Below are 16,031 nucleotides of genomic sequence, written 5' to 3'. Positions count from 1 at the left end.
CAAGCCCACAACAGAAATGTGTATTGCTCAGACAGAGAAAAATTAATAACTCTCTAATTCTGAGGCTGTAATCTGTCATCAGGTCAGGAACTCTCTGTCCCTAAGCGGCGTTCCTCTCATTCAACAAAATAATCCTGCACACATTTACAGAGCACTGAGAAGGTGCAAAGCGCCAGGCTGTGCTCTCTGAAGAGGTCCGGATATGGGGTCCTGTTCCCTGGGCTCAGGATGGGTCCCACCCCTGTCCCATGGCAACAAGAGCTCCACTCTCGGAGCCCTGGCACAGGAACGTGTGTCATCTCTTCTGAAGCTGCACCCTCGTCATGTGGACGCCACATGTGTGAACAGAGGCATCAGAAAGGAGGAGAAAAGGACTTTCACCATCAAACCGAGAGGTCGCTGGGATGTGGGGATTCAGGAGCCTTCCACTAGGAAACAAGTTCTAGAATGGGTGCCTTTAGCAGCAACTTAACTGGGACAACATTGCGAAACAGATCCCCCCCTTCCTCCCCCTTCCTTCCCACAGAGGTGCAGATTGCCTCTGCCTTTTGCCTGCCAGGTTGGGACGAAGTGCCAAGTGTGTGGGGCTTTCCTGTTCTGGAAAGCCACCTGCGAGCCGGCACTGCAGGGGGACGACTGCGGCAGCTGGGTGACAGCCCTGCTGCAGCCGACAGATGTCCGTCCCGGTGCGTGCACAGCTGTCACCACGGCTGTGCCCACCGGAGGCCGAGGCATCTCGGTTCCTTCTGCCGGGCTTCTGCTCACTGAGAGGTTACTGGGGAAACCTCCAAGAGTTTTTTGGCCGCCCTGGCTTCTCTAAGAGCTCCCTACCCTTCCTTCGTGCCCTTTGCGTCACCTTTTCTTTAATTACGGGAATGCGCAGCCCGTCGCTTTCTGTGGTTGCCGGCAAGCCCCAGTCCCTCCCAGCACCCACCAGCTTTCTCTGGAGCTGAGCTAAATTATTCATTTAAAAACAAGCCAGGTTGCTGCGGCTTCTCCTGAGCCAAAATCACAGACCACAGGACTGTGTGGGAGTCCCAGGGTCCCTGAAGAACTGTCTGGGGACCAGGACGCTCCCCAGGCTCACAGAGATCCTAGACCCACGTCGCGTGCTGCCCTGTGGGCGCCGGCCCTGTGGCCTGGGCAGCAGCTGCGCTCCTTCGGTAGGCTGGGTCATTTCCATAGCTGCTCTCCTTTCTCTTCCCAGGCACGGCTTATCACTCTTGAGTCAGGTGAATAACTGCAGTCCACAGGTGCAGCCAGAAGTGAACCCAGCCCCATTGACCCCGTGTGGGACACTGGGTGGAGGAGCTGGCGACCACAGGTTATTCCCAGTCCCCAAGGGGCAAACTGAGGAGGAGGAGGTGAAGAGGAGCTGGAGAGAGTCGGGCCCTGGGCTCCAGGCCACTGTCCCCTTCCCACCAGGAATCTCTACAGACAGTTACCTCCATTCTGAGAAGCTGCCCCTGTGGCGGCAAACATCCCCACCCCCTCCCACACGGCCAAGCCCACCCAGCCTTTCCCCAGCCCAAATCCCAAACCTGAGATGCTCACCCGATCACCCTTGATGCCCATGTCTCCTTTAAACCCAGGAAAGCCATCTTCACCCTGAATATGGGACAAGAGAGTGCCTTAGTCTAGGCAAGAGGACCCGCCTCCCTGGCGGTCCCTTCCCCGCTCCAAACAACCACACTCAGCACCAGGTCCCCCACCCTTGGGGGGCAGCACATGCCCTGCACAGAGTGGGCTTGGGGCCCATCCCTCGAGAATGGCATTCCCGTGAGCGCTGCGTTCCCAGCTGTAACGTTCTGAAGCTGGAGAGAGCTGCGTCTCTGCTTCTTGGGCAGGCCCAGTTTGAATCTGAATGTTCTGCATGGTGAGGCCTCAGCAAGCCCAGGCCCCTGAGCTCCCAGCATCATTTCTCAGTGCACTTTGTGGCGTCCCATCAGCACTGAAGCACTGAAGTGACGGGTAAAGGGGGTGACAATTGAGGACGGGGAGCTGGATGAAAATGCCCCTGCAAAGAATCCCTAACGCCTGCTCTTGCCGGCACTGCAGTAACAGGCAGTGCTTTCTGGAGGGTAGGGGTGTTGCTGGGGGCGGCTGGGGGAAGTCGGCGGCCCGCACACCCGGGGGTTACTGGTGAACCTGGGACCCAAGTGAGGCTGCCGCAGGTCAGCGCCCCCTGCTGTCCGTTCTTGTCCCCGGTCTAGACGTTCCCCATGCCGGAAACCACAGGGCAAAAGCCCTCAGATCCTTCTGCAGAGGGCACGGGTGGCTCCCAGAGACAGGGCCCTTGGCTGGGCTTTTTCTCTCATTATTCAGGGGCTACATCGTGATCCAAAAAGAGTGAAAGGATAGGATCTGGGGACTCAGCCGGTCGTAAACATTCAAGGCCCGGCTGGGGGCACACGCAAGGGAGGCAGCTTTCTGTGCAGTGAGAATCCAGCCCTCTCCAGCCAGCGTCAGCTCCCAGGGCTCCCAGGGCCCCGAGGACCTCAAGGCCCTTGTTCAGTGTTCACATAGTGCTAGAAGCTTAGCAGCGGCCACAAATAATGCAGAAGTCCACAAAGACGGCCCCTTGACACTGCCCCCCTCCTTCCCCAGACCATCTTGGGCTGCCTGCGTGGCCCTCGGGAACAGTGCGGGAGCTCTCCTGGCAAGAAGGCGTCCCCTGCACAGCCCAATCAGTATCATCTCAGGTAGCCCTGTCTCTGGCTAGGGACAAATGTGACCAGATCAAGTGGCAAAGCTGGACTCTTTGAAGCCACGTTGGAAAGGATGAAAGGTCCTCAGGTGAGGGAGCCTCCCGGGGACCAACGGGATGGAATTCTGGGATGGGGACCCTGTGTTCGTAAGGCCCTCGTGTTCTGAAGCCCCGACGGGCTCCATGTAGAAAGCAGTGCTCTTGGAGAGGCCAAACTGCTCAGCTTTCCCGGACGTGGACTTAGGGTTCCGCTGAGCGGGTGCCCTCGGGAAGGAGCCGAGATGGCACAGGCTCAGGCCTCTTGGCTGGCCCTCCCACAAGGGCAGACACTAAGAACAGAAACCAGTGACAAGCACGCTCAGCAAACACCATGGAACAAGGGCGTTCCTGCTGCCGCATCATTTCTGATTCAGTTGTGTCCACTCAACGCGTCCCCTCGGGAATGGCTTTAAGGCCGGCAGATTTCACAAGAAAGGATCCAAGCGACATCTTCAACAGGTGGCAAGTAAGGCGTCTCGGCACCATCCCAGCAGCAGACGCCAGCACCCGCACCCCAGCCCTGCAGGCCACCGTGGCCAGGGGAGAGCCCAGGGTCAGCCCCGCAAAGGGGCCCAACGTGCCTTATGGAAAGCAAGTATTGCCTGGCTACACGGCATGGCAGGGCGAACCCACAACAGAGCGTGAGGCCGCGGTGGGGAGGGCGGCACGGTGAGGCCACCCCTGAGGCCTAAATCTGTGTCATAACTGGGTCTTGGATTTGGCTCTGAGCTTCCTTCCACCAGAGTAAGAAGAGAAAGGTGACCGGCCACGCAGCTCCATGTGGCTCAGGCTGTCACCGCTGCAGGCTGCACCCAACCTTCTGACTCTGGCAGGCAGGCATGGGGGTGTAGTTTAGCTTTGTCTTCACCACAATGATCTGCTTAGGCCTGACCTGCCCCCACGGACCATGGCCAATGGCACTGCCTCTCTCCCTGCCTGCCTGGCTGTGCTGCACACTGTGAGTTTCTGCAGCTTGGGCTGCCCAGGGATGAACATCTAACAACTAAATGGACCCTCGTGCCAGCGGCCATGCAAGGCGGCCCACCTGGGAGTGGGGAGGGTGACAGGTGTCCACTGGCCCCTGCAGGCATGTGGGGGGCTGTGTGTTGTCTCTGGGGCCAAAGCCTTCTCCTTGTGCAGAGGCACAAACCCTGGACCCACTCAGGAGATGTGCCCCAGGGGACTTGAGGGCCTATCCTCCTCAACTTACTGTTCTTCCGTCTGCAAACAGAGACACTTTCCACAGAGTGGCATCCATTCCCCTCAGTACTCAGAGGCGACATCCACCTCAGCTGGTTTCATGGAAGAAGCATTGTGGGAGGGCCCCGCTGGCTGGAATTCGGCTCCGGACTAAGCAGGGGGCCCCACGGCTGCAAGGACAGACTTACCTTCTCACCCTTTGTGCCCTTCAGACCACGGATCCCATCGGCCCCCTGTGCGGGTGGGAAAAGAAAAAGGAGTGAATGGTTACAAGTCTCAGCCTCTCTAGAGCTGTTGCAGGCGTGTCAAGACAGGCTGAGCTCGCTGAAGCTGACAGATGAGGCCAGCGCCCTGCCCTCAACACACTTCCTCCCACGTGTCCCCCTGTGGCCTCGGGAGGCCCAGCGTGTCCACAATTCCTGGGCTGACTCCACTGACTCCTATTCTTTATGCAAAGACCCAAGCCCATCCCTGGCCTTCCAGCCCAAGCTCTGGATCTGCCCTTCCCAAGGGCCCACATCCCACAGCCAACACACCCCTCCTGCTTCCCATTATAGCATCATCTTCTAGAAACACCCCCACCTTTCAGAGGTTTGGAGAGGAAGCAGGAAGTGAAGTCTAAGGCAGACTTGATTAGGTCCCAGCTCCCCCTCCATGGCCTCTGACAATGCCCCAGACTCCTGCGTGCCTCAGTTTCCTCATTTGGGAAGTGGAGAGGACGACAACCCTTACCTCATTACCACTGTTGGGAGGGAAATGCCTGCTAAGCTCTCAGAACAGCACCTAGCACCCAGCACATAGCAGGTTTCAATAAACAGAAGCCCAGTGCCATGTATTTCAACTCTGTGTTATAAAGAGATGATACTGTGATATTACTAATGAATGATGATAACATTTATTGCAGTTGTCATGAGTTCAGGACACACCATCCCACCTCCCTGCTGAACAGGAGTTTCTGGGACGGGGCCCAGGACTATTTCTCTGACACTCTCACTGTGCCAAGCGCCTGGGACAGTGGAGGTAAATCTGTGGGGTGGAATTACACAGCCACACCCTTGCTATTAATGTCTTTGACTTCAGCCCTCCCAGCAGGGTGACTTTTAGCTAGAGAGACTACCTTGGGCTACCTCAGGCCACCTGCCCATGGGACGTGAGAGAGAGAGAGAGAAGCCACACTGCCCCCGGCACCGGGATTCCAGGCTGAGACTGAAGCCAGGGCCACAGAGCACTGGAGGACACAGGGGCTGCCGGCTGCCCTCTGGTGGCCAGAACTTCCCACATACTTGGCAGTTCTGGCCTTTCCCCAGGTCCTGGAGAGGGAGGGGCTCTGGGAAGAGATGGAGACACAGAGGTGCTCCTTTCTGCAGAGGTGGCTGGGCTTGGGCTGCGTGCCCTGGCCCTGCCGAGGAGCTGCAGATGTAACTGCAGAAACGCCTTCCACTCCAATGCCAGCTGTGAGGCACTTCCAGCCACGCACACAGGGCAGCGGCGTGGTTGCCCTGAACCATAATCACTGGAGGATTTGGAGCACGGGGGACAAGCAAGAGCTCTGTCACTACGCCTGCATGCACCATTGCTGAAGTCATGTCTGCTTCACACCTGGCCGCCACCACTAGTGGAGAGGCCTGGGACACCTCCCTCCACACCCAGCACAGGGCGGAGGCAGCCGGGAGGGCAAGGTGGGCTCGGAGCAGCTCTGGTTCGCCGGGCCTGGCACTTGGCACACTAATGTGGGCCAGCATGGAGTGCCTTGGGGGGACAGGGTACAGCTCAGAAACAGCACTGGCCCAAGCAGGGAGGCCAACTCCAAACAAGCCTCTCCCACGCTAGTCTCTGCCCCAGCCTGAGATGGGACATGGACCTCAAGATGGAGAGGAAGCACCGGACAAACACGGCGTGCGTATTCCAGGGCTGAGTGGGAACGGCCAGCCAAGCCGCGAAGAGGCTCAGAACAGCCTGCTGCAGGCCGCTGCCCCCACTGAGCACAGCACGCGCTTGGCAGCACCTGTGGGCCCGGGCAGCCCAGGAAGGTGAGAAGTGACTCAGCTGGGCCAGCTGCTGAGAGGCGAGTGGTTTCTAAGCACTTGGTGGTGTTTTTTTTTCCTAGCAGACGCCTTCTTCCAAAGCAATCCTGGCTGGAAGCCCCCAGAGTTTTGAAAAGAGAACAGGTAGGGCCATGCTGGCTGACACGGAGCTGGGGGCCCCAGAAAACCACCTGCCGTCTCACCACGGCGCGGCATTGCCTCAGAGACAATAGCCCCAGAACCCCACCGTGAAAGGCTTTTTAGGAGATGAGCTACTTTCTTTTCTTAGGGCAGTTTTGAGTCCTCACCATACTTGCAAAATAGAAGAGCAATTTTAGATTCTGCTTATTTCCTCTGAAGCGCGCAGGAAAATCGCAGGTGTGGCTGAGAATACAATCAGGGTTGAGCCTGCTCAGCAGCATCTGATCCTAAATGCAAGGCGATGTCCAGCTGCCCCTCCCTGCCTTGAGTCCTGGGGGACTGGGTTTGTGTGGCTGGCATTATTTTCCAGGAGCACTAAACTCCCTGGCACAGCACCCAGGGGGCATTGGCAACAGCTCTCCTCCCTCTTGCTGGGCAGGCTGGGGGACACTGCTGCTCCCCCTGAGCTGCCCACGCCCTGCTGAGAGCAGGCAGGTAGGACCACAGCCTCCTGAGACCCCTCCCAGTCCTACAGTTCTACCGTTTCAGGATCCCCATCGGAGGAATGGGACCAACTAGACAGAACCAGCTGCAGCCTCCTGAGACCCCTCCCAGTCCTACAGTTCTACCGTTTCAGGATCCCCATTGGAGGAATGGGACCAACTAGACAGAACCAGCACTTCCCAGGGTTTCTTGGCCACGGGGCTGTTGACACTGGGGCTGCTGTGTCCGTGGCGGGGTGAGCAGCACCTCCCATTAGAGGGCACTCCCAGTCATGCAGGAAGTGGCCCTGGCTGGGAAGGGCTGGACTGGAGCATCCGTGACTCAGCCGGCCAGCCACCCCGGGATGGAACACTCAGGAGCTGCAGCACGGCTGGGGTCAGATGTGTGCACAGCCCAGAGAGGGACAGGCTTTCGCCCAAGGCCTGGATGTGAACTCATATTTGGGGCCTCCTGGCAATCCCCTAGCAGCTGGGGGCTAAACGAGGGGTGGATTTGACTCTGCTGACAGTCAAACTTAAACAGCTGCCCCTTCAGAAGTGCAAGGCAGAGGGAAGCCTGGGGGTGGGCCAAAGGTCAGTGAACTCAAAGGAACACAAAGGGAGCCTGCTGTGGCCTGAATGTCTGTGTCCACCAAAAACTCATATGGTGAACCCCAATACCCGAGGCAATGGAACTAGGAGGTGGGGCTGTGGGGAGGTGACTGACTGGGTCACAGGGTGGAGCCCCTGTGATTAGGATTAGTGCCTTTACCAGAGGCCCCAGGGTGCTCGTCCCCCCTCTTCTGCTATGTGAGGACACAGTGAGAGGGGACCATCAGGGAACTAGACAGCAGCCCTCCACAGACACTGAATCTGCTGGTGCTGTGATCTTGGAATTCCCAGCTTCCAGGACTGTGAGAAATAATTTCCTGTTGTTTACAAGCCACCCATTTTAGGGTCTTTTTGTTATAGCAGCCCCAGTGGACTAAGAACCTTTTCCTGGGAAGAAGGTAGGGCTTTGGTGGAAAATAACGGGCCCCCTCTCACCAAGGACTATTCACCTCAAATGGCGGCAGCTTGGCCCACGCAATCCCACGCCCTGCCACCATCACTGCCACCCGGGCCAAACTCGTGAGGCGCCGACACCACTCACATTTCCAAATGCACAGGAGTATAAGAAACTTTTTCCCCGATGAAAATTATTTTAAACCTCGGTTTTCCTTCCACCCTCTGCTTCCAAGTCTAACTGGATTGCTCATGTCATGAATGAATTTTAATCAGATAGACAAGATAAGAGCATTCTCCATAAACATTTTAAAGCAAACACCTTTTTAGCTCACAGAAGCAGCGTTATGCAATTAGCCATGTATGGGAGTTGGCAGAGGCTTCTGCTATGCGACAGGAATTTGTAAAATAAACATGCTATAGAACTCACATAATCAGCATTTCTGCTAAATTATCACCCTTATAAAATTCGCTAGGCATTTTGCTGGTAGAAGCTGGCTTTAGGGAAAAACCTGACTCGCCTAAGGCTCCCAACCGTTGGGAGGTCTCTCTTCAGTACCTCGTGAACTTGGAATGTCCTCATTCCTGGGAAATGGAAGTCGGGGCCTCCCGGGGACAAGGGTGGGGCACTTGATTTGGAACCTGGTTTGATTTCTGACAGCAGCCTCGATTTTAGTGTAATTTGGGGCATGTCACTGAAAACTGATGTCTTGGGCTCTCAGAGCAGGTGAGGGGGTGACCAGCCAGAGTCAGGAGGGTTGATTCGGAGCAGGTGACAGTTTCCAGTCGGCCTCCATGCTCCAGGGCGGCCACACACTTGTGATGTGCAACAATGTTTGAAAAGCATAAAGCCCTTCGGACCAGGGAGGTGAGGGGCAGGGGAGCTGGTGAGTCGTTTCTACAAATCCCTCAAGCTTGACTAGTTGCTATATATACACACATATTCCTTCACATCCAGTTAAAAGCATCTTGAAGGAAAGAATCATCATGAGCCTTTAAGATACCGCAAGTCCCCATTCTCAGAGGAAGAAGAGAGCTGGTCCACATGCACCTAGGGGTATGTCTGTCTACACAGAACGTGCCGTGTCCAGAGAGCAGCACAACTCAAGATTGCATTACCCAGCTCAGAGCAAACACAGTTAGCTGGGCTGTGACAGAGGGGACCTGTGTCTGGGATATTGCTCTGGAGCTGTGCGCCCCACGTAACGAGGTTGTCAGAGCCCGTCATGGCAGAAACACGATTGATTGTGAATAAATGGACAGCTCCCATGAACTCTGCCTTGCGATGGCGCTGGCCCGCCCAGATGCTATCAGTGGAGACGGACTCTGTTTCTCACTCGGAATGTGCAAATGGCTGGGAAGAAATGTTTCCGAGCTTCCCCAGGAAAGAGGCCAGGGTCTTGGCCTCAGCTGGGATCTGCTGTCTGCGAGGAGAGTGGCAGAAGCCTGACAAATGGCAATAATAAAAGAGGCAAGAAGCAAAAGGACATCTCCCGTCCTGACAGATGGCCGCCAACGCGCCTCTGGCTTCGTCACCACAGACTGCAGACTGTCCCGCGCTCCATGTCAGCCCTCCTGACTCCGGCTGGTCACACCCTCACCTGCTCAGGCCCGCTGTCCTGAGACCTAGCATCCACACAAGTGACTGGGAAGACTGGGCTACTCCAGACTGAATAGCAGGGACATTAAACCACAGAGAATTCCCTAAAACCAGCCACGCCAAGGCCCACAGTCCCAACCCTGACCTCCAGGACGACCTGGAGTGGCGTGAGTCTCTCTCACCTTGACTCCTCGAGGACCTGGGTAGCCGATCGGACCCTGGGGGCCAGGTGGACCCTAAAACCAAAGAGAAAAAGACCGTTAGCCCCATGCCAGTGTGGAGGTGCCTGGGGAACATCAGGAAACTCCAGAGTTCGGCATACCCCTCCTGCTGAGAGCAGGGCGAACATCCCGGGTCAGAGCCTCCAGAGAGGCCCCCCGTGGGAGACTCGCACAGGTGTTCACAGCCTGCACTGACAGTGGAGGTGTGGCTATGTCTCATGCTGAGCGGGACACAGAGGTGAAGCAAACGCTGGCCCCACCCTGGCAGTCAGGGAAATAAGGGAGAGGCTGGGGGAACAGTGAGACAGTGAAAGGCCAGCGTTGGAGCTCTGCAAGGAGCGTTGTCCCTAAAGAAATGCATTGCCAGCCTAAGGGCCTTGGAATAAATCAGGAGAGCTTCTGGCTGGGAGAAGGGGCAAGGCTGCTAGACAGGGAAGAGACATCCTCCAGCAGCCAAGGGCCTCGCTGATGCTCATCTAGAGCTCATAGGGATGGGCATCCAGCCCCGCCTGCCCCCAGCCCAAGACTCCGGCACCATCTCCCTCCCAGCCCCCTTTCCACATGGTGTCACGGCAGCAGCTGGAGCTCCCAGACAGGATGGGCTTTGTGGCCTGCTCTGCAAGGCTGCAGCTCTGAGGCCTGGGCCTGGTCTGCCTTGCTCCCTGCTGTATCCCATCACTAACAGGATGCCTGGCACATAGAGGAACTCAGGAAGTCCCAGGGAGTAAGTGAATGCCTCTCGTTCCAGTTGAAAAGCCATCTCTCAGAACAGTGGGCCTGTGCTGTGGGCTCCAAGTGCCAACCACCCGTCAGCACCAGTTCTGGGTGCTGTGTGAGCTCTGGTGGCCCCAGGTGCTGCATCCACCTCTGATGATAAAAGGCTGTGCCCAGGGAGGAGGGCTGGTAAACTCCCCACTGGAGGCAGCGGGAACTGGGTCTCCCATGGTGAACAGAAGCCAAGGGCCGAGGAGAGGGTTCACCCCAGTGGCTGCTGTGACTTTCAGGAGAGGGAGCGGGGCAGAAGTGGCGAATCTCAGACCGCTCTGGGTCTCAGAGGCAGCACGTTGGAGAAGTGCCACTGCCCAGCAGGCCTGGCACGAAATGGAACTCCCTGTGAGGACTGGCGCTAGCTCTGCTGCCCTGGAGGGTCAGTCCTGGCCTACCACACCCTTGGCAAGGGGAGCTGGGACCAAGCCCCAGACCCCATCTTGCCTGCACAGGCCCTGCTTCAAGAGATAAATGTTAGTCAGGCCCGATCCCAGAGCCTGTGACAACTGGGGCTTCTGCAACCCTGGAGCAGGTGGGCCTCTGCCCTTAGCCCCGGGCTCCCGATGACCATGAGCTCGGTGTGCGGTTTCAACACACAAGAAGAGCAGTCTTGGGGTGAACGAACATTGGCGCACACCAGGACAGCAACAGCAGTCCCCGCTGGCTACTCCTCCCGTCTGGAGGCTCTTCCCACAGAGGCACTTGCAGCCCAGCAGCTTTGTCATGAATCGCAGTGGAGAGAAGGCGCTGGTGGACGCACTGCATGGGACCCTCACAGGCCCAGCAGGCCCCGCAGGAAGAACCACGAGCTGCTCACAGTGCCGGACACAGGCATCCATAGAAAGACTCCATCCCTGGTGCCAGCATGACCTGGTAGGTCTGTCCCCATTCATAATGGCATCTCCCCAAAACTCAAATGCCACCCAGCTAGTGCAGAGTCACGGCCAGGGCTGAACACTGAGACGCTGCCCTGCTGCCCACACCCCATCTGGTCATGGGCAGCAACTGGAGGGTGGGGTGAGGGGCACTGACCCAGACAGGGGTGCCCCGCTTCTTGGGGAAAAGGCCTGTGTTCCCCCCAGGTTGGGTCCCTTGGCAGAGACACCTAAGGAAGGGCTGAGTGTCCCCGGCTCCTTCCTTTCCAAGCTGGGTATCCCTGAGCAGAGGCTGAGCCCAGAGCACCTGGACCCGCCTCGCCTGGATGCTGAAGGGTAGGAGGGCGTGGTGAGCACCCACCTGACCTCCTTTCTCTCCTGGAGGGCCTTCTTTGCCAGGGTGTCCCTGTCACAAAAGAAGAAGCATTGATTAGTCAGTGCCACTCCAGAAAGCAGCCTCCCTCACTTCCCCTCCCTGCGTAGCATCCATGATCATGGAGCCCATTTCCCTCCCTCCCCAGGAAAACTGAGAGCACCAGAAGTCGAAGGCAGCTGGCCAGGCAGCCAAGCACAGCCCAGCCTCCCTGAGCGGCCAGGCCCTGAACCTCGGCTGCTCCATCTGCCAAATGGGAACAATAAGCCTGACCCTGGCCCAACCCCGGCCACGGCCAGAGACTTGGGGGGAGTGTGCAGCAACCCCCAAGTGCACAGGTGACCTGCACGGTGGCTCCTGACCTGGCCAGAGCCAGCCCCGCCCTCCAGTGCGGGTCCACAGACCAGCGACCCACGAGTGGGGACGGGGCCAACAAGGGCCTCTTCCCCAGGTCACCTGACAAGATGAATCTGCACAATAATGAGCTGGGACCAGGTTCCCGGCACCCTGCTTCCCGGACTAGCAATTGCTGAGCTGTCTGCAAACCTCGGAATCTCTGATTGTTGGGGAACCAAAAGCAAAGCAAGGTTGGTGCAGGGTCGGGGGCTAAGGCATGTTACTTGACTGAGGGGTCCCAGCACATCTGTGAGTCTTCAAACAGCTGCCTCATTTGAGACCCACACCCTTGGGTCTCCACCTGGCCTCGGGGATGGAGGGGAGCTGAGCGAAGGTGAGGACCTATGCCTCATGTGACAGATGCCCAGCCGAGGCCCTAGGAAGGACCTGTGTCTCCTGCCTGACTGGGCTTGTACTAATTCCATTCCTAGGAATGCAGGTTTCTCTGACTTTCCAACCCAGGCGGGTCACTCGGTTTAATGCCTGTGAGCTCAGGATCGGTGAGCCAAACGTCCAGGATAAAAGCAGAAAGATCATCAATGTTCACTGTGCGGAAATGCAGTTCCACCAACGAGGATTCCAGGAAAGAGGCTGGGCAGGGTGATGAGAAGGCTGGCAGGGCGGGTTCTACTCCTGGATACACTCAACCTGCTGTGTGAGCTTGGGCAGGTCACTCGCCCTCTCTGGGCCTCCTGCTTCCTCTGGTATAACACGAGAGGGTGGCAAGATGTTCTTCTACCTTGAGTGGCCTAACGTTGATGTGAGACTCTTTCTAGACACGGTAGCATTAAGAAGACCCAAGTCTTGTCGCCTCAATTACATGGTTTGTGTGTGACTTTTAAGTTTTTATTGGCTGTCCAGTTGGGTTTGTTGCCTTTGCAGACAGCCTGTCCTAGCAGACAGCCTATCCTAGCAGACAGCCTATCCTAGCAGACAGTGAGTGGGAGGGCGCAAAGTTCCCCTTGAGGGAGGCTTTGAGGAAGTCCAGGCACCTGCGGGACCCCACCCGCTGCTCCAGCTGGGAGGGGACATGCTTGGCCACCATGCCGCCTTCCGGGAACAAGGCTCATGGCGCCAGCACCTCTCAGTGGCCGGGCTGGACCCGAACAGAGCCAACGAGAGGGTGTCCTGGTCCAGGGTGGCCAGGAGGGGTTCTTTGTGGCCCTTTATTATAGTTTCTATCAGCCACAGACACCTTTCTGTGAAGGACCTGGTGGGTGGATCTGCAGGGGGGCCAAGAGCCCAGCTCTGGACCGGGCAGACCCAGCCCCGGCTGCTCGAGGAAGCCCCCAGGCCTCTCCACGTGGTCATTTCCTGAGTTCCAGGCTGGAGATAACAGCACACCTGCACGCAGCACCGCTGCGGAGACGCACAGAGCATTCGCAAAGGGCTCAGGACTGCGCCCACCCAGGGAGCGCCAAGCAGAGTTAGCGGCTGGCATCCCAGCGGCCTCCATTCCCATCCAGGCCAAATTCCTTTAGGTATATTTTCAGTTACAGATAGAGAATGAGAGTAAGCAGTGGGGGGAAGCACAAAGCTCCCTTACTAAAAATGTTTGAACAGGAAAAGGCAGAAAGGAAACGTAACAAGATAACCGTGACTGATTTTCCTGCAAAGCCGGGCAGGGCCGCTTTCCCCTTTCTTTCTACTTGTGTGTGTTTCCCAATAGTCTATAATGAGCAGTGCTTCTGTAATGGGAAAATAACAAAGCTTACATTATTTGTATTTGATATTTTCTGATTTAAAAAGTAATGTATGTTCATTGTAGACAATTAGGCAACTGGAAGAGGAATTAAAATCCTTCATCACCGCACCGCTCGGAGTGGCTGTGGCTAATTGTATGATAGAATCATCTGTTGTCTCTGCATATATGCATGCGCCATTGGCATGGTAGATCTATTTTTAATTTAATATTACATTGTGAGCATTTTTCTCATGTCACAGAGTATTTGTCTAAATTCAATTCTTACTGGCTCTGTAATATTCCACTGAGCCATAATTCACTTAGCCATTTCCCCAGCGTGTGCTATCAGGAATTATTCAACAACATATTTCTAGGCACTGAGTCTGCTCTGAAGTGCCTCATACTTCTTGATGGATTTTAAGGCAATCTTCCTTTCTTTGAAACCAAAACCAAAACAAGAAAAAAAGAAAACTCTCTCTGTAGGGTTTACCCTTAATGTGCTGCCTTTGTAAAGGAGAATTTTTAAACATCTTTTCTTTCCTCCAGATTTTCGTGCAACATGGCTGGGGCTGTCTTTGGGCCTACCCTTGGCTTCCTTTTGTTCGAAGCACCTTCATGTGAATGGGGTCCGCCTACGCTCACATTTTAAGGTTTAAATTCGGGCTGGGGAAGGGACATCTTAGAGGCCCTTCCTTCCCCCAAAGAATATAAAAGGAAACTGTAGGCTCTTTAGGGACCCCAATTCTTTGGAGGTTTCAACATGGGGAGGGGAATTCCAGGGAGAACAAGTTAGGTCAGCTGAGGGCCGAGAGAATGATCTTGTCAGGAAGGTGGGGTGCAGCCCCCTTCACACCCAGGCCCCCCTCCTCCCCGCAGAAGGAAAGAGGGGTACAGTCCACTTCACACCCAGGACGCCTCCTCCCTGCAGAAGAAAAGAGGGGTACAGCCCACTTCACACCCAGGCCCCCTTCCTCCCCGCAGAAGGAAAGAGGGGTACAGCCCACTTCATACCCAGGCCCCCCTCCTCCCCGCAGAAGGAAAGAGGGGTACAGCCCACTTCATACCCAGCTCCCCCTCCTCCCCGCAGAAGAAAAGTGGGGTACAGCCCACTTCATACCCAGGCCCCCCTCCTCCCCGCAGAAGGAAAGTGGGGTACAGCCCACTTCACACCCAGGCCCCCCTCCTCCCCGCAGAAGGAAAGTGGGGTACAGCCCACTTCACACCCAGGCCCCCCTCCTCCCCGCAGAAGGAAAGTGGGGTACAGCCCACTTCACACCCAGGCCCCCCTCCTCCCCGCAGAAGGAAAGTGGGGTACAGCCCACTTCACACCCAGGCCCCCCTCCTCCCCACAGAAGGAAAGTGGGGTACAGCCCACTTCACACCCAGGCCCCCCTCCTCCCCGCAGAAGAAAAGTGGGGTACAGCCCACTTCACACCCAGGCCCCCCTCCTCCCCGCAGAAGGAAAGTGGGGTACAGCCCACTTCACACCCAGGCCCCCTTCCTCCCCGCAGAAGGAAAGTGGAAAGTGGGGTACAGCCCACTTCACACCCAGGCCCCCCTCCTCCCCGCAGAAGGAAAGTGGGGTACAGCCCACTTCACACCCAGGCCCCCCTCCTCCCCGCAGAAGGAAAGTGGGGTACAGCCCACTTCACACCCAGGCCCCCTTCCTCCCCGCAGAAGGAAAGTGGAAAGTGGGGTACAGCCCACTTCACACCCAGGCCCCCCTCCTCCCCGCAGAAGGAAAGTGGGGTACAGCCCACTTCACACCCAGGCCCCCCTCCTCCCCGCAGAAGGAAAGTGGGGTACAGCCCACTTCACACCCAGGCCCCCTTCCTCCCCGCAGAAGGAAAGTGGAAAGTGGGGTACAGCCCACTTCACACCCAGGTCCCCTTCCTCCCCGCAGAAGGAAAGTGGGGTGTGGCCCGCTTCACACCCAGGCCCCCCTCCTCCCCGCAGAAGGAAAGTGGGGTACAGCCCACTTCACACCCAGGCCCCCTTCCTCCCCGCAGAAGGAAAGTGGAAAGTGGGGTACAGCCCACTTCACACCCAGGTCCCCTTCCTCCCCGCAGAAGGAAAGTGGGGTACAGCCCACTTCACACCCAGGCCCCCTTCCTCCCCGCAGAAGGAAAGTGGGGTACAGCCCGCTTCACACCCAGGTCCCCTTCCTCCCCGCAGAAGGAAAGTGGGGTGTGGCCCGCTTCACACCCAGGCCCCCTTCCTCCCCGCAGGGCTCTGGGCCCAGCTGCTCTCCGCACAGATTGCGGCCCATACTCCATGGACATCAGGGCCAACAGCACGGGAACTAAAAAAAAGGCGGGAAGGACACACGTCCACCTGCTGTCAATGGCTGAATCAGGAGATGAGATCAAAGGTGGCTATAATTTTACTGTAATTTTATTTATTTTCCTAATTTTCTATAACGAGATGTGCTGTTTTGATCATTAGAAAGGGCAATGAAATATAAATGTAAATTAAAGGACACAAATAACACATTGGAAAAGATGAACCACTCAGTA

The 16,031-nt window shown here is 56.8% G+C and overlaps 1 protein-coding gene across 2 annotated transcripts in view; it reads right to left on the bottom strand.

Moving 5' to 3' along the window:
* The window catches only part of COL5A1 (collagen type V alpha 1 chain), a 210,226-nt gene that overhangs the window by 62,569 nt on the left and 131,626 nt on the right, over positions 1-16,031 (bottom strand). For both annotated transcript variants that reach the window (XM_024251846.3, XM_024251845.3), the window contains exons 26-29: positions 11,424-11,468; positions 9,381-9,434; positions 4,135-4,179; positions 1,555-1,608 (exon numbers count right to left, since the gene is read on the bottom strand). In XM_024251846.3, coding sequence (XP_024107614.3) covers positions 1,555-1,608; positions 4,135-4,179; positions 9,381-9,434; positions 11,424-11,468 — 198 coding nt within the window. The remainder of the gene's footprint in view (positions 1-1,554; positions 1,609-4,134; positions 4,180-9,380; positions 9,435-11,423; positions 11,469-16,031) is intronic.

This window comes from Pongo abelii, chromosome 13 (genome assembly GCF_028885655.2).
Source record: "Pongo abelii isolate AG06213 chromosome 13, NHGRI_mPonAbe1-v2.0_pri, whole genome shotgun sequence".
NCBI classification, from domain to species: domain Eukaryota; kingdom Metazoa; phylum Chordata; class Mammalia; order Primates; family Hominidae; genus Pongo; species Pongo abelii.
This window is presented reverse-complemented; position numbering and strand designations above follow the sequence as displayed.